We start from the raw sequence: 22,270 nt of genomic DNA, 5'->3' as shown, positions 1-22,270 counted from the left end.
GACAAAATGGAAGGCATCGGGGGGGCTTGGAGGGAGATGTGGGTGGATGCGGGTGATCAAAATCCATTGTACAAATGAGAAGTCTTTAAAGGATAAATACATACTATTTTTTAAAAGGTAATGAGCCTGGAAGCCAGCAGCGTTGGCTTACCCCTTTAATCACTCGGGAGGCAGAGGCAAGCAGATCTCTTAGTTCGAGGCCAGCCTGATCTACAGAGTGGACTCTCAGCCAGTGTTAAACAGAGAAAACCTGTTTCGAAAAAACCCAAACAAGCAAAAAGAGAAAAAAGTGAGTACACAAAATCTAGATATAAAGTGAATAAATTAATGGGGAAAAAAAAGTAATGGGCCTGGCAGGGTGGCACACGCCTTTAGTCCCACCACTTAGGAGGCAGAGGTTGGCAGATCTTTGTGAGTTTGAGGCCAACCTGGTCTAGAGAACAAGTTTCAGGACAGCCAAAGCTACACAGAGAAACCCTGTCTTGGAAAAAATATAAATAAATAAATAAAAAGTAATGATACTGGATTCCTCAAGCTTCCTGAAATTATTTAGCTCAGTTCCAACTCCATGGTGAACCCATAAATCTAGTGCTTCACTGGACAAAGGAAACACCAGTTAATGGTCACGCTTCAAGCCTTTACCATGGTTACTAGAACCTGGTGCTCCGGTAGACATTCTGAAGAGAAGGGGACACTGAGATGGCTTTCTTCAACTTATATCTACTAGGATATCAACATTACTTTCGGGGTAAAAAAAGAAACACAACTGAAGAAACGGGTAAGGAGGATTTAGCAGGGTGGGGTGGAGGGCCATGCCTTTCCCAGGCACATCCCAGCCACTTCTAGTCACTTCCTTTCCCAGTGGAGTTAGAGATGAACTGTCATTACTAACCCTTAGCACAGTTAAATTTTCACAGCGGGGCAGTTGCCATTCAGCTCCATGTTCTGTTATTTCATAGCATTAAGATACATAATAATTGAGCCAGCCAGCACTCAGGAGGCAGGGGAATCTCTGAGTTCAAGGCCAGCCTGGTCTGCAGAGATCCTCAACAGCCAGTGCTACACAAACAAACCCCATCTCAAAATACAAGCAAAAAAGGATACATAGTTTGTTCAACCAAATGATGTCATTCATTTGGCCAGCACCAGCTGGTCCCATACTTGGTGACTGTGGGTATAGAGATGGCTAGAAGAAGGCCTTCCTTATTGAGTAGCCGACGATCTCGGACAAAGAAGATAAGCAGCCATGCAAAACTTGTAATGGTCTACAATTAAATTAAATGTGGACTGCTAACCTTAAAGGGGAAATACCTGACTCTGTAGGGTGTGGAAATCAAATGGCAGAGTCTTTAGAGAAAATTCCACACAGGAACTGTCTCTAGAACCAAGTATGAAATGATACATGGAGTGCCTTAGAAAACCAAGAAGCCCGGAAAGGAAGAGGCAGATCCATATTTAGTAAATTCCAAGGGCTGGGAAGCATGGAAGGTAAAGAAGGTACCATGAAGCAGGCCTTGAAAAGAAGGCCAGGGCCAACTAAGTCAGGGTGCTGCTAACCCCGAGAAACATTTGAATCTCCTAGGGAACTGCTGAAGAATTTGAGTACATATTTAATCTCTATTGTGAATAAGTATTATATTCACAATAGCCAGCCATGCCTCACATGGAACAGAGGCTTAATATTTCCAGGATGAATGAATGGTTTTGATTGACTATGAAACAGAGTCGAGGCCAGTTTGTAGGAGATTACATTTGATTTAGGTCCTAAAAGTTGAGAGCACAGGGACTAGAAAGATGGCTCGATGGTTAGAGCACTGACTGCTTTTCCAGAGGTCCTGAGTTCAAATCCCAGCAACCACATGGTGGCTCATAACCATCTTTAATGGGATCTGATGCCCTCTTCTGGTGTGTCTGAAGACAGCTACAGTGTACTCATATACATGAAATAAATAAATACGGTTTTTGTAAATAGTAAAATATTCAATGCATACTATCAAACCTTTAAAAAGGTCAAGTGCTAACAAATATATATATGTGTGTGTGTTTTTTTAAATAAAGTTGTAAGAAAAAAATAATAATAAATAAATAATTCTTTTTTAAAAAATGCCCTCATTAAGATTTGGCTGTAGGACATTTTTCTAATTAGTGATTGATGGGAGAGGGCCCAGCCCAGGGTGGTCCTGGGTTCTATAAGAAACCAAGCTAAACAAGCCAGGAGGAACAAGCCAGTAAGCAGCACCCCTCCATGGCCTCTGCATCACCTCTTACTTCCACCTTCCTGCTCTGAATCTCTGTCCCTACTTTCTTCAATGGTGAACTTTGAAGTGGGTGTGTAACAGCCAAATTAACCCTTTTCTTCCCAAGTTGATTTGGTCACAGTGTCTCATCACAGCAACAGTATCCCTAAGACGTTCTTCTGTGAGACAATATGGACAGCCACTACTCACTCTAATTTACTCATTCTGCTGATGTGGCCTCAGAGCTTTGGCCAAACTCGTGGCCTATATAGAATTTAAGGTTAAAGACTGGACTTCAAACTCCTGCCTGCTGCTTGCTTCCTTACAATATAGACAGACTGGGCTGGAGAGGTGGCTCAGCGGTTAAGAGCACTGACTCCTCTTCCAGAGGTCCTGAGTTCAAATCCCAGCAACCACATGGTGGCTCACAACCATCTGTAATGGGATCTGATGCCCTCTTCTGGTGTGTCTGAAGACAGCCACAGTGTGCTCATATAATAAATAAGATGGCTGACATGTAATAAAGTGTTTGCTTCGAAAGCATCCTCATGACAGGATGAGACAGAGACACCTGTAAGCCCAGCACTGGGCGGGGGGGGGGGGGAGGTCAGGTAGATCCACAGGGCTCGCAAGCCAGCCCTAACTGGGAGGTTTAGATTCATTGAGGGCATGTCTCAAAAACCATTAAGGTGGAGAGAGAGCTAGAGAGATGGCTCTTGGCTCAGAGCACACTTTTCCAGAAGACCTGGGTTCAGTTCCCAGCACCCACATGGCCAGTTCACAACTGTCCGTACCTCCAGTCCAGCACATCTAAATTTTCTTCCGGACTCTGCCAGAGCCAGACACACAGAAGGTGCACAGAAATATGTGCAGGTAAAAGCACTCATACATATAATTAAGGTGGAGAGCAATAGAAGAAAACACCCAAAGATGACAGCTGGCCTTCACATTTCTATATAGGCGAGTGTGCATGCACACATACACACACCACTTGCATACATATGCATATACCACATACACACAGCCATATGGACACATGAAGCCAGATGTGATAGCTCATTACTGTAATCACAGAACATAGGAGTCTAAGCTGGAGGACCACAGGCCAGCCTGGGCTACAAACTGAGACTTGGCCAACAGCCTGACTCTGTCTCCAACAAACCAAAAAACATAGTCATTTCCTCTTTTTAGCTTATTTCGTGTCTATGAGTGTTTAGCTTGTTTATGGGTCTGTGAGACAGCACTGGATTCTGGCACTGGCTCCTCTAGATGTGAAACTACAAGTTAGCTACCTCAGAAGTGCTAAGAACTGAAGCCAAGAGCAACTAAGTAGCACTTAATAAGTAACTTTGTTTTATGTGAAGAAGTCCCTGTTGATGAATCTACAGTGGCTTTCTTCTAGGCTCACCCAGAGTTTCTCCAGATGGAGAACTCCAGTTTGGGGTAACTTTACTGGACTCTCATTTCCAGTTAGAAGCCTTTTTTTTTTCTTTCTTGCATATAGGTACACTGTAGCTGTCTTCAGACACACCAGAAGAGGACATCAGATCTCATTACAGATGGTTGTGAGCCACCATGTGGTTGCTGGGATTTGAACTCAGGACATATGGAAGAGCAGTCAGTGCTCTTAACTGGTGAGCCATCTCTCCAGCCCTAGAAACCTTTCTTTCTGAAATGTTTTCATTTCAACTCCCCGGTGTTCCAGAAGTCTGTAAGGACAGAATGCAGTGCAGATCTTTCCCACATTCTGTATTATCACTTACCCATTGTCAGGCTTCTTCAATATTATCTCTCAACTGTCGATGTTTACTGTGTAACGACTTACCTAAGACATACAGACTTAAACCTATGGCCATGTCTTCCCATGGTTCCAGAGAGAGCAGATCCAGAGGCAGCTTAAGCTGGAAGATTCTGCATCAGGGTCTCTTATGACTTCAGACAGAATATTAGGAGCTGCAGTTACTTGTGGCCAGAGTTTGGACCAAACAGGGGAAGCCACTTCTAAGCTGCCTAGAGGTCAAAAAGGTCAAAGCCTCTCTTGCAGTTAACAAGACAATTTTGTTTTTATCCATATTGGCCTCTCCACTCTCCATAGGCTATTTCTACACTGCAGCTAACTTTCCTTGTGTGTGGGGGGGGGTAGTGGGGGGAGATGGAGGTGGAGGGAGGGAGAGAGGAAGGAAGGAAAGGAAAGTAGAGGAGAAAGAGGTAGGGAATGCTAGAAAGGTGAAAGATAGACAAATGGATAACAGACAGACATATAGACATACATGGTAACAAGCACACAAAGGACTTTCTACGATCAAGAAGTAATGATCACATTTATCGTTTCTATCACTGTTACTTGGGTTTAAACCTCTCTTAAGGAGCCATGGGCTTAAAAGCTTAGTTTCCCAGGTGGGACTATGGGGATATGACTGGACTTTTGGGGTGACAAACAGAAGGTCTTTAGGTCGCTGGGGGTGCTCAAAGAGATTATGGGATTCCCTTCGCCGTGTCGTCTTTTGCTCCAATATGCCCTGCTACTCTAAAGAGTTGCCTCACCACACAGACAGAGTCAGGAACTCATAGACCAGAACCTCCGAAAATGTGGGCCGAAATAAAACCTCTTCTCTTTATAAATTGATCCGCTTGGACATTTTATTGCAGTGGCCAAAAGTTAATTAGTACAACTTACCAGGAGAGTCACTCTCAGGGGAAGAGAAGGTAGTCAGGTTTTGCAGGGGAGAAGGCATTGGAGCATCCTGATTTGGCTTTTCCAGTAGTTTCTACTTATCTGAAGAGGATGTATCCCAAAATCTCCAGTGCAAACCTGAAATAGGACAGTGTCAAATGCTACGTATGTTGCTTTTTCCTATACATACATAAACTTTACCTGTTATAAATTTTACTTTATAATTTTGCACAGTAAAAAAAACTAATAATAATAACTAATAAAAATGAACTATTTTAGCAATATTATAGCAATATACTATAATAAAAGTTACTCGAAACTTCAGCTGAGGGCTGGAGAGATGGCTCAATGGTTAGAGCACTGACTGCTCTTCCAGAGATCCTGAGTTCAAAATCCCAGCAACAACATGGTGACTCACAACCATCTGTAATGGGATCTGATGCCCTGTTCTGGTGTGTCTGAAGACAGCTACTGCGTACTTATATATACTAAATAAATAAATCTTTATAAAACAAAACACTTCTTCTGGGGGCCATGCACTAGCTCCAGCAGTCAGTTGCTTGCCCTATAAGCATAAAGACCTGAAGTAAGAACCCACTTTTAAGTAAACAAACAAAGCCAAGGATGGTGGCATGTTCTTATAGTTCCAAAACTGAGGAGTGGAGACAGTTGGACCTCTGGAATTTGTTAGCGAGCCAGCTGGTCTAGTTAGCAAGTTGCAGACCAGTGAGAGACCTGAACTCAAAAAAGATAATGTGGTGAGATGCCTGAAGAGATGGGTCAACAGCTAAGATTCTTATGCCAGAGATCCATCCTACATGGCCTAAAGTCTCCATAGCAACCGGGTACACACGTGGTACACAAACAACATGCAGGCAAAACATCTATACATATAAAGGGGGAAAATATATACTGAAAAGAGGGACCAGTTGGATGGATGCACTTGCCACTGTGCCAAAGACCTGAGTTCAATCCCTGGGTCCCACATGTGGTGGGAGAAGAGAACTAACTCCCACAAGTTGTCTTCTGACCTCTGCACATCCCCCAAGGCGATCACACACACACACACACACACACACACACACCAATAAAAACATACCTTCTTTTTGGAGACGGAGTATCTCTATGTGGTCCTAGCTAGCCCTGAACTGACGAAGAGCTTTCAGCTTCTGCACAGTGCTGGGATCAGATGCGTGTGCCACCACATTCTGCTATAAAACAAACAAAAACAAACAAACATTTTTTTAAAGTGGACAGTGACAGAGGATCAATACTTGAGAAGTTGTACTCTCTCCTCCATTTCTTCCTCCCTCCCTTCCTTGCTTCCTTCCTACCTCCCTTCCTTCCTTTCTTCCTTCCTTTCCCTCTTTCTTTCAGGGGAATTTTGCTTGAAACAAAGTATTACATAGCCTAGGCTGACCTTGAACTTGCTATGTAGGTAAAGCTGTCTTTGAACTGATCCCTGTCTCCACCTCTTAAGTGCTGGGATTACAGGTTTGTCTCCCGTGCCTTTTACTCTGGATTTTTTTTTTTTTTCTGTTTTGTTTGTTGGCTGTCCTGAAACTCATGCAGACCAAAGGTTAGACTCTAAACTCACAGAGATCCACCTGCTTCTGCCTCCTGAGACTAGGACTACAGGTGTGCGCCATCAAGCCCCGTTCCCTTTCCCGGCCTTGTTATAAGGTTCCGTTTGTAAAGTTGTATGAATGTGGGAGGAAGGGGAGGGTGTGTGCACATGAATACAGTCCTTGGGGAGACCAGATCCCCCAGAGTCGAAGTTAACAGTGACTATGAACCACCTGATTTGGGTGCAAGGAGCTGAGCTTAGACCCTTTGGAGGAGTAATGTGCGTTCTAACCTTTGGGCTCTCCAGCCTCTTATTCTAGACTGTTAATCTTTTCAAGCCATGACTGACCAAGAATAAATAAAACTCAAGAGTCTGAGAGCACAGAGGGAACCAATGTATATTTTAATTTCCAAGGACCATTTTCCTCCTCCTGGTTTTCCCTTTCTATATATTTTTCTCTTTTCTCCATGAATATTATACATTATTTGACATTATTTTCTGTTTCCTGCCTTAGCTCTTCTTTCTCTGAGGCTTTTCCCCTGAGCTCATAGAGGTCTGTGGGGTTTTTTTGTTTGTTTGTTTGTTTGTTTGTTTTGTTTTAAGATTTATTTCATGTATATGAATACACTCGCTGTCTTCAGACACACCAGAAGAGGGCATCAGATCTCATTACGGATGGTTGTGAGCCACCATGTGGTTGCTGGGGATTGAACTCAGGGCCTCTGGAAGAGCAGTTTGTGCTCTTAACCACTGAGCCATCTCCCCAGCGTCCTTTTCTGATTCATTAACAAATTTTGAAATAATCTTCTACATCCTGCTTAAGAGGGAACAGAAAAGAGGACATGGAGAATGTATTCTCTTTTGGAAGGGCGGGGGTGAGACAGGGTTTTGTTGCCCTGGCTACCTTGGAACTCTGTAGACCAGGCTGGCCTCTAACTCACAGGGCTCTGCCTTTCTCTGCTTCCCGAGTGTGGGATAAAAGGTTGTGCCACCCACCACCCAGCCTCATGACTATAGTCTCAACGTTCAGGGAGTGAGTGAAGCTAGGGGTCATCACAAATTCAACCCTAGACTGGATTACCTGCTGATTTTGAGTTCTGCTCCATCCCAGACCATAAATTGTCTTGGCGTTGGAGAGACGGCTCAGCATGAAGAGCACTGGCTGCTCTTGCTGAGAACCCAGGTTTGATTCCCAACACCCACATGGTGGTTCACAACCATGTGCAATTCCAGTCCCAGGGGAGTCAGACACCTTCTTGTGCCTCCTCAAGCGCACAGGGCACCCAGATATACAGGCAGGCAAAACACTCATACACATAAAATAAAAATAAATAAATCTTTTTTAAAAAGACTTATCAGATTTGGCGGTGGCCCACACCTTTAATCCCAGCATTAGGGAGGCAGAGGCAGGCAGATCTCTGAGTTTCAGGCTATCCTGGAGGTCTACATAGTGAGTTCCAGGACAGCTAATACTATATAGAAAGACCCTGTTTCCAAAAACAAAAAAACCAAAAAAGACTCTTGTTTTAAGAAGACCAAAGTAGGGGCAAGAGAGATGGCTCAGCAGTTAAGAGCACTGACTGCTCTTCCAGAGGACTCAAGTCCCAGTAACCACATGGTAGCTCACAACTGACTATGACTCCAGTTCCAAGGAATCTAACACTTCCACACAGATGTGAATGCGGGCAAAATGCTGTTGCTCATAAAATAAGAATAAAGTAATTAAAAAAGGAAACCAAAGTGATATATTAGTTATATCGATACTGTCAGCCAAGAATAGGGTGTAGAAGTCAGAAGACAGTTTGTGGGACACATCAGGATTAAAGGTGTATGCCAAGATGCTGGTTATTTTAGCAAAATTGAGAAAGAACAGAAATAAATTCATAGGATCAATCTATCATTTTTTAAAAGCATTTTTGGTGACATAATTTTAAAATTTTTTTTAAATGTAAGATTATTAGGAGGAAGTTCTCCATCCCCTTTGCCCTAATTAGTTGTCACCATTCTGACAGCCCTTGCTTTGTCTCTTACCCAGCTGTCTTTTTTTCTAGTTAAAAATAATTTTCATACTCTGCCTGTTTACCATAAGCATTTCTGTTGGTCTTTCTTTTCTTTCCTTCTCTCTCTTTTCTTTTTCTGTTTTGAGACATCATCTCAATACATATTTCTACCTGTCCTAGAACTAGCTAGGTAACCAGGCTGGCTCAAACTCAGAGATCCTCCTGCCTGTGCCTCAGAAGTGCTAGGATTAAGTGGGCCACCCACCCTGATTAAAGGTGTGGGACACCCCGCCTGTTTGCATTTCTTTAGAACAATGCCCAGGGCGAAGCTACTGTGTAGCAAACCGTTAGCACTTCTGTGTCATCTAATTACCTGTTCTGCCAATCAGCACACTAATGTCCTTACAGCAAAATGTTTCCTCCAGGGTCTAATTAAGAGTTGAGCTCTGCACTCGTGTCTCTTCGACTCCTTTAATGCCTCTGCTGCCTCTGTTTCACCGCACTGACATTTTTGTAGCGTGCAGGCAGGAAGTTTTGCAGCATGATCCTTAATTTGGGATTGTCTGATGTTTCCTGTAATCACATGTGACCTAAGAGCATTGGGGGTGGGACGGGGGGGGGGGTAATAGTGGCATCAGTTCTTCTTTTTTAAATTATGTATTTATATATATATATAGATAGATAGATATAGTAGTTGTCCTCAGACACACCAGAAGAGGGCATTGGAACCCATTACAGATGGTTGTGAGCCACTATGTGGTTGCTGGGGTTTGAACTCAGGACCTCTGGAAGAGCAGTCAGTGCTCTTAACCGCTGAGCCATCTCTCCGGTCCAGCATGAGTACTTTAAATTATTCAGTGGCCAATGCTAAGAACGATGCCTCCATCGTACATTTGTTCCATCCCATCGCCTGGCTTGCTTGCTCCTCACACCATCACCAGACAGTGGGGTACACTATGATGAATTCTAAGAGACACCCGATTTACAGAATTTTTATTTTAGCGTCTTGTTACTATTTCATTGCTAGTTACTATTTCATTATTAATTTCCTACTGTGCATGGTCCATAGGTCAAACCTTATTATGGGGATGTACAGAGAGGAAAATTATGGTCCAAATAGTACAGTGCTTCCCAGGTCCACGGCATTTACTGAGGGTCTTAAAGCAGAATTCCTGAAGACAAAGGGGGACAATGTACTTCCACCCCAGCGGCCTGACCGTTGTTCTGACGGAGTGCACTCACTCTTCAGCCTGTCCTGCAAGCTCAGATCAGCCACATTCTGACTTGGCCCTTCAGCCAGCCATACCAGCAACTTTGTAAGTGAACCTATGAATAGTCATCTTCCCAAACACTCTTACTACCATGGTATATTTTTATCGTGATTCTTCTTTGAAGGATGATTTTTTTTTTCCTTTCCTAGTGGGTGTGAGTGTATTAAAACATTCAACTCAAAAAAAGCTCCCCTTGTTCCCTTATTACAGTTGTAATGAAAACTCACTGAGGTGAATCAACACAATCAGATATTCCTCCAGTCCCGAATCCTTCAGTCCTTATCCTTCTGATTAAAACAAACAAATAAACTAAAACAAGGCTGGAGAGATGGCTTAGAGGTTAAGAGCACTGACTGCTCTTCCAGAGGTCCTGAGTTCAATTCCCAGCAATCACATGGTGGCTCACAACCATCTGTAATGGGATCTGATGCCCTCTTCTGGTGTGTCTGAAAGGAGTGACAATGTAGTCATATACATAAAAAATAAATTAATTTTTAAAAATCCACAGGGCTTGGAGAGATGGCTCAGTGGTTAGAGCACTGGCTGCTCTTCCTGAGGACCTAGGCTCAGTTCCCGGCACCCACATGGCAGCTCTCAATCATCTGTAACTCTAGTTCCAGGAAATCCTGATGTCCTCCTCTGGTCTCCATGGACACCAAATGCATGCAGTATAATATATGCACTCAGGTACACATGCACACATAAAACAAGAACAACTCCCTCTTAAAAGTATGCAAACCAAAGAGGAAACGGACAGAAAGCATGCTTCAATTATCCACAGCGCACAAGAGCTTCGGTTTCATGTGGTACCCAGAGTTGTGTGGCCTGGAAAAAAGCTAACACGATGCAAATCCAAAATGCTTCTGGTCCCTCTCATGCAAATGGAGATGATGTCCACCTTTTGGTCATAGAGATTAAACGCTAGTCAAGAGTGGTGGTTCACTCTGTAATCCCAGCACCAAACAGGGCAACCCTGGCTAAGCCGGGAGCTATTTTCACGGAGAGCATAGTAGAACTGGGAAATGGCTTGATGTGCAAAGCGCTTGTGAGTAGAACCTGACAACCTGAAATTCAGTCCCAAGAGCACACATGAAAGTCTGGTGCAGGGGTGCACTCTCCTGGCACACCCTATGGAGGAGGTGGGAGACTGGCAGCCAGGCTTATGCAGAGGTGAACAACAAGAGAGACCTCGTCTCTAACAAGGTGTAAGGCAAGACCTGACACCCAAGGCTGTCTTTAGACACACACACACACACACACACACAGACACACACACACACACACACACACACACACGGACACACAGACACACACACATACAGATACACACAGACACACACACACACATACAGACACACAGACACACAGACACACACACAGAGACACACACATACACACAGACATACACACAGACACACACACATGCAGACACAAACACACAGACACACACATATACACAGACACACACACACAGACACACAGACACATACACACACAGACACACACACACAGATATACACACACAGACACACACACACAGACATACACATACACAGACACAAACACACACATACACACAGACATACACACACAGACACACACACACACACACACACACAGATACACACACCTGTAGAGGAAGGGAGGAAGGGAAAATATTATCACTATTACCTGCTTAATCTTAGGCTTCTTGGTCTCTCTGAGCCACTTGGCTGGTGACCCACTTGCTGGGAACCAAGAGCTGCCCGCCTGTAAACTCCAGCAGAGGGTGCTGTAGTTCCAGCTGTTCAAACAGCCAGCACAGTTCCGGCCAACAGTGAACTGGGGGGGGGGGGGGTTCTGCCTTTGTAATAGTAGAACAAGTGTATGGAACTACATCCTGAAAACCTATTTGCTTATAACCGCCACAGGCCATCAAGTTTCATCCCATGAAACAAGACAGGGAGATGTCCATGCACCTCACAACCAGCAATGAAGCCTCCAGAGTGGGTCCATTTCCACACTGGGGACTTTATAGCAGCAGATGGGTCACTTTTCCTACAGGGGCCCAACCTTTCCCCCTTGCTCTTCGCCACTGGGACTGGTCCAGCTCACTGGGAGAGCAACCTACCAAGTCCCAGTCTTTTCTGCTTCTGGTGCTGACTTTCAGAAGTTATGTCCTGCATTCAGTAAAGTTCGGAGAGCTTAGGGTCTCCCCTGGATCGAGGCAGTGATGTCATCTCCCCCGTCCAATTCAAGTCCGTTTAGGTGAGAAGTCTCACTTGCTGAACACTTCCCCCATCATCTGTGCACAGCTCTAAGGGACTGATGCTGTCAGTCCAAAACCTCTGTCTCTCCTGGACACCTAGGTATTTCAAGAAGCAGTTGTGTATAGTCAGGAAGAGTATCTCCAGAGCCAAGCGATTCAGGTCATAAACTCATGTTTCTGCCACGTGTGAGTTTGTGATCGCAGGCAAATGATTAAACCTCTCCGGGTTTCTCTCTCTCCTTTTGTAAGACAACGGCCCCCTCTTTACAGAGGAGGGCGCATGAGTATTAGCTATCTTTGTCTCTAGGAAATCCACTTTACCTAAGCAGTCTGAAGCATTAAGTCGCTCTGCGGCTCGTGCCCCATCTGCTTTTCCTACACTCAGAATGAGCAGGCGCACCACTAAAGGAAGACGCAGAGGCTTGGAGCTGGCTGCACATGGCAAACGCGCCCTGAGGACCTGGTTCCCTGGGCTCCAGTTTCTGTCAGCTCCCTCCCGAAGCACAGATAATGACCTTGCAGCAGGGAAGACGCTAACTACAGATGGCCTTCGAACACACTTCAGCAAATCATCTTAATGTCTCGGACCAACCCCATCTGATAAAACCTCCTAGACAGGGATCATCTTTCAAGTTAAAAATGTCTGTGTTTGTATATTTGGTCCTTGTGTATATGGTGTCTAGACGTGTGTGCGAGTAATACAGCTACAGGTTACTTTATATGATAAATAAATCTTAATAAAAACAGGAGCCATGCATGCATGCCTGTAACTCCAACACGGAAGAGAAATAATAAACAGGGATCGCTGAGGTTTGCTGGCTGCAATTCTAGGCAAAAAGTGGAAGCTCTAAGATTTATTTACTTAATATGTGTGAGTGCACTGTAGCTGTCCTCAGACACACCAGAAGAGGGCATCGGATCCCATTACAGATGGTTGTGAGCCACCATGTGGTTGCTGGGAATTGAACTCAGGACCTTTGGAAGAGCAGCCAGTGCTCTAACCACTGAGCAATCTCTCCAGCCCCCACACCTAGCCTTCTTGTGGGTGTGAGAATATGAACTCTGGTTCTTAAGTTAGCACAGCAAGCTAACGTTCAGCTATCTAGCCCAGGAGCCGTTGTGTTTTTATGTACAATACCATAACATTTTCTCTCATCCTGACCTCATGTGAATTTCTCCTTAAGTGGCATTACCATTTGTAAACCGGCAAGGCCAAGACAATTGCAGATACTGTGTATTGGATACTGTCGCCATTTATGAACCAAGAACCTGGTACCAACCCTTAATTTAGAAGTCAGAATTCAAGGAGTCACAGAGTCTGTGGATAACTAGATTCTAGGACCATCCCCTGCTCACAAGACGGCCTATAATACTGAAAACTCTGCATCATTGGTTAGGATGAGGACAAGATCCACCCCTGTGCTCTCAAAGCATCCAAGGTGTCTTCAAAGGGCAGGTAAATCATTAAATGTACTCTTATGGCAATCCCCAACGTATGGCCAAATTCTAGAAGAGGCTATTCGCAGTCCTTCCTATTGTCCCTTCTTTCAGGGAAGGACCTTTCAGGGCATCAACCAGCTATGTGAAGAACCTCTGTTTACCACCTGCCAACAGGTGCTGATTGACTCCCCAACACAGTGTCCGTTGGAGAGAGCATCCCTCAGTAATTACAGCTTGCCTCTTACCCACCCTTCTTGCAGGTACCTTCCAAACCTGGGCATTCTGGGAAAGATATAAGGATGATATCTCCCAGTTTGACAGGAAAGAAAAATGGAAAACAAAACCAAAGGAACCCTAGGAGGGAGGTGTATGCTTGAGTCAAGTGGCAGGCATCCAAGTGGGTGAGACGGTTGCGTAGACTCCAGACGCAGACACCATCCGTATGGGAAGCAGAGAGCCGGCTGCTCGGGCCCTTTGAAATAGCAGAGAACATCATCTGGCTGTATCTTAAGAACAGTCTGACGCCTGAAGACCAGAAGGCGCTCTTGCTGTCACCTGCTTTTAAAACCATAATTTACTCTCAGCCCAGATCCCAACACCCACAGGAAATACACCCCCATTACTCCTCAATCCGCAGCAATTTGTCCATGGACATACTGCTACTTTTTCCTTGCATGAAGATGAATAACCAGGCTCAAATGATACCATTTCCAGAAATGACCCCTCATTGCTGGAACCCACGATTAAGTGCAGACCAGCCCCTGCTGCGGGCCAGGATCCCAGAACAGCATTCTAGCTGAGGAATCGGGACAGCGACACCTCTTACACCTGCAGCTTCCCAGAGGGGACATTTAAACCGTTCCTCACTCCTGTGGGGTCCTCAATCATTTTGTCCTTTGGAGGGCAAAATGGAGAGACTAGAGATGATGAGTGAAGACGGGCTAGGAAGAAGAGGAAAAAACGGGGATTGGGAAAGAAGGCCACAGAAATAACATCACTCTCGCCCTCGAGGAGATGAGTCAGCCATCTTCAACAGTGTCCAGAGAGAAGGGTAAATTCTGATCTCGTCCCTGACAAGCACTAAAGAAAAAGGAAAAATAAAAATAAAATTCCGAGGGAGTGGGTCAGAGCCACAGCTCCGGGGGAACAGAATAGAGACACAGAGACCAAAAGATAAAGAAAGAGCTGAGGTCTTACTAGGGGCTTGGCTAGAGGAAAGGTCAAGGGCCCGGCTTCTTTATGGCTTGCTTGGGTGACAAACTGTGTGGGACAGCCAAAGGAAAGCTTGGAGCAACCCTAGGCAACGCCCTTCTTTTCACCCCTGACCAAGCCACGCTGTCTTGCATCTTAAAAGTTGTCACCTCCACTCCGCTTTGGGGTTCTGAGATGTGAGCAGACACTGCTGCGCTGGACATCATGGTGGACACTGCCGGCCCCAGCAACACAGTGCCTCGGCCGCTGAGGGAACCAGGATGTGATGCTGCTGCCGGGGCTCACTGCTCACAAAAGCTCTGCATGGACCGACGTGGCTTTCTTGGAATCCAGTCTTTAGCTCAAAATTTAGATCATGGGGCTGGGGAGATGGCTCAGTGGTTAGAGCACTGACTGCTCTTCCAGAGGTCCTGAGTTCAGTTCCCAGCGACCACATGGTGGCTCACAGCCATCTGTATTGGGATCTGATGCCCTCTTCTGGCGTGTCTGAAGACAGCTACATGTACTCATACACATTAAATAAATAAATCTTTAAAAAAAAATTTAGACCACACCTTAATCCACACTGGGGAAACAGGTATTGTAAGGCCAGCCAGGTCTACAAAAAAAGTTTCAACACAGCCAGGGCTAAACTAGATAAATAAATAAAATAAATAAATAAAACTAACTAAATAAATAAATAAACCTAGATGTATTTGATGCAAGCTTAGCCCGGTGAAGGAGAGCTGGCCTGTGTGTGTGTGTTTGTGTGTGTGTGTGTGTGTGTGTGTGTGTGTATGATGCAAGATCTGCTTTATAAGAGATAACTCCAAAACGCAACCACCATGTACCCACTTATGAAACCTTTCCAGGTTCCCGATGCCAGTCCTTTGCCTGGTCACCCAGCATTCTAGAAAGTGTTCTCTCTCTCTCTCTCTCTCTCTCTCTCTCTCTGCTTCTGAAGAAGCTCCCATCCTGCTGCCTGAAGCACCTTCATAATTCTATGCCAATGTCAGTCTCGGGAAAGTCTAAGCCTGTCTGCATCTGCACTGGTCTAAGTATCTATCCAGTGTCCCAAGTCCAGTGGGAAGCCACTCAAAATCTGGGAGTCAGAGAAGAGTGGCAAGGGCTTGGTGAACCCCAAGTTCTTTCTCCCTCCCCTCCATCACAGGCTTGATTTAACTACTGGGATCCTGAGACCTGAATGTCAGAGCCAGGGAAGCTCCCTGTGTACCTAGTTGGCACAGCAACCAGGAAAAGCAGTGAATAAAGCAGCCCCATTTGCCAAGTACTCAAAATGAGCCTTCTCGTTTCAGACCAGAAGGATACAGCGCCCACAAGGTTTCCCCAGATCATCTCGGAAGACGGTAATTATTCTGTACACCAGAACAGTCATGAAAAGTACCAGGAAGCTGTGCGGAAGGTGTTGTTAAAAACGTGTAAGTACTTTGGAACGGGAACCAAGGGATGAGTCTGAGCGGCTAGGATGTCACAGGCATGGTGACGGGCAGAGGGGGTGCTGTCCTGCTTTCCATGACTCCCAGAACTGTGAGAATCACGGCATAAAACTGAATGAGGTGTTTGGTCACACTACTGCACCTGCTGGGGACAAGGAGAGCCAGCACCAGCTTTGTAATTTGAACTGAGCCTAGACTCCAAACAAGTTGGGTGACCTCTGTGAAGTCCCTTAGGCCATTTAACCTTTCCCGGCCACTTGAAAGCAGGAGCTCTTCAGCTTAATCCAGAAAAGCTCGTAGGACAGACTCAATGCTTATAGTCGAAGGAATCTTCAGGGAATTGTATTCCCTACAGACAGCTGTTCCTAGCCTGGCAGTGGTGGTATGAACCTTTAATCCCAGCACTCGGGAGACAGGTGGATTTCCGAGTTCAAGGTCGGCCTGGTCCACAGAGTGAGTTCTAGGAAAGCCAGGGCTACACAGAGAAACCCCTGTATCAATAAACAAACAAATTAAACAAACGAGGGAAGAGGAATGGAAGGGGAGGGGAAGGGAGGGGAGAGGAGAAGAAGGGAGAGGAGGGGATGGGAGGGGAGGGGAGGGGAGGGGAGAGGAGGGGAAGGGAGGGGAGGGGAAGGGAGAGGAGAGGAGGGAAGGGGAGGGGAGGGGAGGGGAGGGGAGGAGAGGGGAGGAAAGGGGAAGAGAGGGGAGGGGAGGGGAGGAGAGGGGAGGAGAGGGGAGGGGAGGGGAGGGGAGGAGAGGGGAGGAGAGGGGAGGGGAGGGGAGGGGAGGGGAGGGAAGAGTGGTTAAGAGTCCTTATGCTCTTCTACAGAGCTGGAGTTAGGTTCCCAGGACCTACATGGCTGCCCGTCCCAGGGCATCTGACACTCTTCTCCCCATGGACACCATAATGTGGTAGACACAACACACACACACACACACACATGTATACACCAATAAAAAAGCCATTTCCTCCGACTCTGTTCCACCTTCCCTCCCTCCCTCGTCTCCCTCCTATAGTAAACTCCCAACTTTGCTTTATCAAAGAAGGCCAGCCCGGAACAGCTCACGATCTGGCTTCCATTTGTGTGGTATTCTTAGAATGATAAAGGTACAGAAGGGAACAGATCAGCGGACCAGAACTTAGGGATGGCAACCCTGGATGTTTGGAAATTACCTCTTACAGTGCCAAGACAGTTTGGAATTGTCTTGCTAGTCGTGCGTGTTAATGTCCCAATGTGACAGTGTACTGTGGTCAAGTAAAATGTCACCACCAAAGGTCAGGAAATCTCCCAGTTGTGTTTCTTATAACTCTGTGACTCTGTAATTTCAAATGAGGGTTGATTTTCTTTCCCCCTAGAACTGGGGGGTCAGGGTTTGAACCTAAGGACTTCAGGTGTATTTCACTCTGCCACAGGGCTATACATCAACCATATACATAACTCTTTTTAAGATTTATTGTACATGAGTATATTGTCCCTGTCTTCAGACACACCAGAAGAGGGCATCAGATCTCATTACAGATGGTTGTGAGCCACAATGTGGTTGCTGGGATTTGAACTCAGGACCTCTGGAAGAGCAGTCAGTGCTCTAACCACTGGGTCATCTCTCCAGCCCCATCTCTTTTTTGCATTTTTGTTTTCAGATGGACTCTCACCACATCGTTCAGGCTTAAACTTACGGCCTGCCTGCTTCAGCCTTCTTGGTAACTGAGATTTACTCAGTTACAGGCATTCACCGCAGGTCAGGCCAAAACCAAACTAAAGACTTCTAGAGATCAAAACGCGCAAATGTAAGAAAAGGGGTATTTAAGTTATTCCTAACAGAAAAAAAAAAATTACAGCATATTTGTTAATAGGAAAACAGCTAGGCAAAAATGTAATGTTAGTCAATGGATTAAAGATTTAAAAAAAATAAACTCTCAATATTACAGAGAAAACCAGACAATAAGCTGGACTGGTAGGATAATGCTCTGCTGTAAATAAAAAGCCCAGGATCCCAACAGGAGCCTCATAGCTAGCCAACAGCTCATGAACATGAGCAGCCAGCCAAAGGTCCCCTGAGCAGGTATCTGTGCTGCTCTACACGGTCCCTGTGGAAAGCCAAGTGTACTGAGCGGTGTCAATGAAGCAAGACTTTCATGATATGAAAAGTATTCTAGCGAGTGGCAGGGCTGCGGCGGCAACGCCACACGGCAGGAGTCACAGAAGAGCTTATTGCTGTGCCTTCCATAGACAAGCCACTTCGTAAGGAAGCGTAACTGCTTTATTCTTTATATTCAAAACATTCTTTAGGTAAATAAATGTGGGGGTGTTTGTGTAGAAGTTAGGAACTAAACACTGGTCCCCTCTGTTTCCGTTTCATTTTCTTCTTTTAAACAAAAAAAATTTTTTTCTTTTAATATTTTTTGGCTAGGGATTTTTGTTTTGTTTTGCTTTGTTTTGGGTTGAGTTGTGGTGTTGAGGTTTTTGTTTGTTTTAGGCATACAATTCCCGAGGTAATTTGATTTAAAAGTATAACTGACTTGCTTTTTAATCACATATGTAGTAGCTAATGCTTAATTTGTAATTTCTAATAATGTGGGCATTATGGCTATGTGCACTCGGAAATGATTAGTGATATCCTTATGGTTGTCTTCTTTTTTAGCTGAAATTTACCTCACGTATGGCTCCGATGAAGTTGCAGTCAATTTAAATTTTAGTAAAAAAAAAAAAAAAAATCAAGTAACGTATAAACATTTTTAACTAAATCATTTAAGTTGCAATTTTACAGTCATTGACCATAAAGCTCACTAAAAATGTAAATTATTTTTTAATAACATCCAAAATGTAAAGACAGTTATAATTTTTACAAAGGAGGAAGCCGAATATAAATATTTAGACCAGCACACAATTTTGACTTAACATTTACTGTATTTAGCTTTTAGATATTTCATACACATTTTAGGTAAACATGCCATTGAGACCAGAACATGTAGGTCTGGTCTTTGAGGCACGTGGGGAGCCAACTTGGATCTGAAGTGCTTGCCTCTCAGAGTCAAACGGTCTCTTTTGAGAGCCACGGGGACATGTTTTACTCAACTTTCCCTCTCTACAGCGACAGCCACCTTCCTTCCTTTGTTTCCAAACATCGCTTCTCATATTGCTTTCTGTCTCTTGTCTATAACCAAAAATTGTGAGAAGCCCCATTTGATGTTTAAAAATGTAGGGGGATTAATCAGACTTCACATATAAGTAAGGTCAGTCTGATAGGGATGCATGGTCCAGTATAACAAAAGTCGGACCAGGTAAAAACATGCCACTATTTTAAAAAATTGTGTATTTGGTCTTTTGTCTGTGTCTGTTTTTTTCCACTAGAGTAAATATGTCCTTGATGTAAATACAAAGCATTTATTAGTTCGTAGATGTAGACTTTACAATATAATTCAATAATAAAGTAATTAACCTCTATAAAAAAGAGAGAAAACCAGAAAATACTAGACCATAATATGATCTTAAAAATATGAAATTTTGTAAGGTACAGAGTGGCCCACCTTTAATCCCAGCACTTGGGAGGTAAAGGCAGGCAGATCCCTGTGAGTTTGAGGCCAGCCTGCTCTACAAAGTAAGCTCCAGGACAGCCGGGGACATGAAAAGAGACCCTGTCTCAAACAAAAACAAAACAAATTAATTAAAAACATTAGATTATTAAAAACAAAGCAATAGAGGAAGGCAGCCAATACTAACCTCTGGTCTCCTCACATGTACACAGGAATGAGCACACTTGCACACTCATGTGCACACCACACTACACACACACACACACACCACATACCATACACCACACACACAAACCATACACACATACCAGACACACCACACACACACACATACCACATACCATAGACACACACACTAAACACACACACCCACACCACACACACCATATACCATACACCAGACACACACACCACACACCCACATACACCACATACACACAACACATACACACACAAACCACACACACACCATACACACCAAACACACACACCACACACACACACCACATACCATATACCACACACAAACCACACACACACCAAACACACACACACATACACACCACACATAGACACACACACCTACATGAAGACAGCTTAGTCGGTAAGGTGTTTACACTGCAAGCAGAAGAACTTGAGTTCAGTTCCTGGGCATGGAACTTCACTCTCATAACTCTAGAGCTGCAGAGTAGACAGGTGTATCTCTGCACAGCCAACCTGGCCTAATCACGGAGCCCCAGGTCCTAGTGACAGATTTTTCTACATGGCTTCTCAGGAATCTTTGGCTTCCATGTATACCTGAACACACACTTAACTTGTACATTGGCACACCTCCACACACACACACACCTTATATAATATTTTGAGCAACATGTACTTGATAACATCTGCACATGGTTTCTCAAAGTGGGTGGGGCCGTTGTTTTGTTTCAGGGAACTCCCTAGAATTAGCAGATAAGGCATTATTTCAGACAGAAAGGAAACAGTGAGGGTGATTAAGAAAAGATATTGAGGGAGAAGATGCTCCTAGCCTATAGAGACTTGGTGTGTTGGGTGGGGATACCCAAGAGATCCCACCCACCCAGAGGAGAAAGCAGAGATGGGGGGGGAAGGATTGTAGGAGGAGGTGACTGAGAGGGGACATTGATTATAAAGTGAATAAGTATAAAAATAAAAATAAGAAAGATATTGAATCAATAGGCTCCATTTTGTACACTTCCCAAGTGAGTTTGTACCTATTTTCCAACCTTCTTGGCAAGTCTTAGAGATGTACTTACTTAATAACAGGAAAATCCAAGACTGACCATGAACGGTGTGAGACGCTGGGATCCAGGAGTGAGATAGGGTGTAGTGATCACATACCCAGGATCCCTCCCCACCTGGTCCCAGCAACATCCTGGACTGTGCTTTTTATCCTGAGACAGGAAAACAAGGGACTCTGGAGAAAATTAACCCCCCCTTTCTTCCAACCCACCCAGTTCCCAATCAGATCTTCAGAGTCCCTGTGACCAACGCGCAGAACTTCAGCTTTTGGCTGTCCAACAGCTCGGGTGTGCATCCAGAGAAAGTCCTTCCATGGGTCAGGACTCCACGACATTGTCTTATCAAAAGCCCGATGACCAGGTGATGTGTTGGCATCACCCGATGCTGAGGAGGGTCAGGGTGGGAGACCCACACTGAAACCTGTGGCATCTTTTTGCTCCATTTAAATAAGGAGCACCATTAGTCCCAACACTCAGGAGGCAAAAGCAAGTGGGTCTCTGTGGTCTGTGAGTTCAAAGCCAGCCTGGTTACAGTTCCAAGACAGCCAGAGCTCACAAAAAGGTGTGTGTGTGAGGGGGGTATGTGTCAGAGTATAGAAGAGGTTTGAGTCTTATCAGGAAAGTGGGCCTCAGACCCTGGGCAATGTGACCTCTACATGGTGTAGCCGGATCTGTCTGCTTTGCTTTATAGGTGACACTTTGAACAGACACAAAGTGTCTCTAACATTCCTGTGGGATCCTGAAGGCGTTCCCACCTCAACCAGCATCCATCAGCAGTAGTCCTAGTCCAGAGGCAGTCACAAGGACCACTTTTCAGGATGCTCCTTTCCCTTCATCCCAGCGTGGCTCAATCTGAGACCGTTTCTCTCTTTTTCAGATATGTGGATCATTTTCGTCTCAGTGACAAAACCTTCAGTCTATACTGAGGAGGGCGTGCGTGCATGCAGGACGAATACAAACTGGAAGGGAAGGCGGGAGGGGTGAAGATGGCCAAGTCGCCAGAGAAGGGGGAGGAGAGGGGGAAGAGAGTGCAGAATAAACTGAACTAGAAGGCAGGGGAGTTATCCCAAGGCTGTGACTCTGGTGTTGATTCCTGATGAGGCTAGATCGTGGTGTGAGAGATGTGAAGGGTGGCCACAGAGATCTGGACCTAATGCACGCCAGGGGTCAGAGGAAACAGTGGTGGGACACATTTGTCCTTATGCCACTGTTAGACCTAGAACAGTCATGCCCTCTGAAGGTGCTGCAGCTTTATCCTGACAGGCAGAAAAACCACAGGAAGCTGTTAGATCACAGGCAGCAGAGGCTCAGAGAACCCTGGGACAGGAGCTTGCCTGCCTTATCAGGCTTTGTCACTTTCTGACCCTCAACCCCGCACCCAATCA

The 22,270-nt window shown here is 45.0% G+C and overlaps 1 protein-coding gene across 1 annotated transcript; it reads left to right on the top strand.

Moving 5' to 3' along the window:
- Nucleotides 1-699: 699 nt before the first annotated feature.
- On the top strand, nt 700-21,895 carry SPMIP11 (sperm microtubule inner protein 11; the record flags this gene model as incomplete). Its single annotated transcript, XM_080939678.1, has 4 exons — nt 700-778; nt 15,945-16,067; nt 21,102-21,246; nt 21,763-21,895. The coding sequence occupies 4 exons, from the start codon at nt 700-702 to the stop codon at nt 21,809-21,811; spliced, it is 396 nt and encodes a 131-aa protein (XP_080795804.1). The 3' UTR covers nt 21,812-21,895.
- Between the last annotated feature and the right edge of the window lie 375 nt (nt 21,896-22,270).

Source organism: Micromys minutus (genome assembly GCF_963924665.1).
Source record: "Micromys minutus genome assembly, chromosome: 27".
Taxonomy (NCBI): domain Eukaryota; kingdom Metazoa; phylum Chordata; class Mammalia; order Rodentia; family Muridae; genus Micromys; species Micromys minutus.
This window is presented reverse-complemented; position numbering and strand designations above follow the sequence as displayed.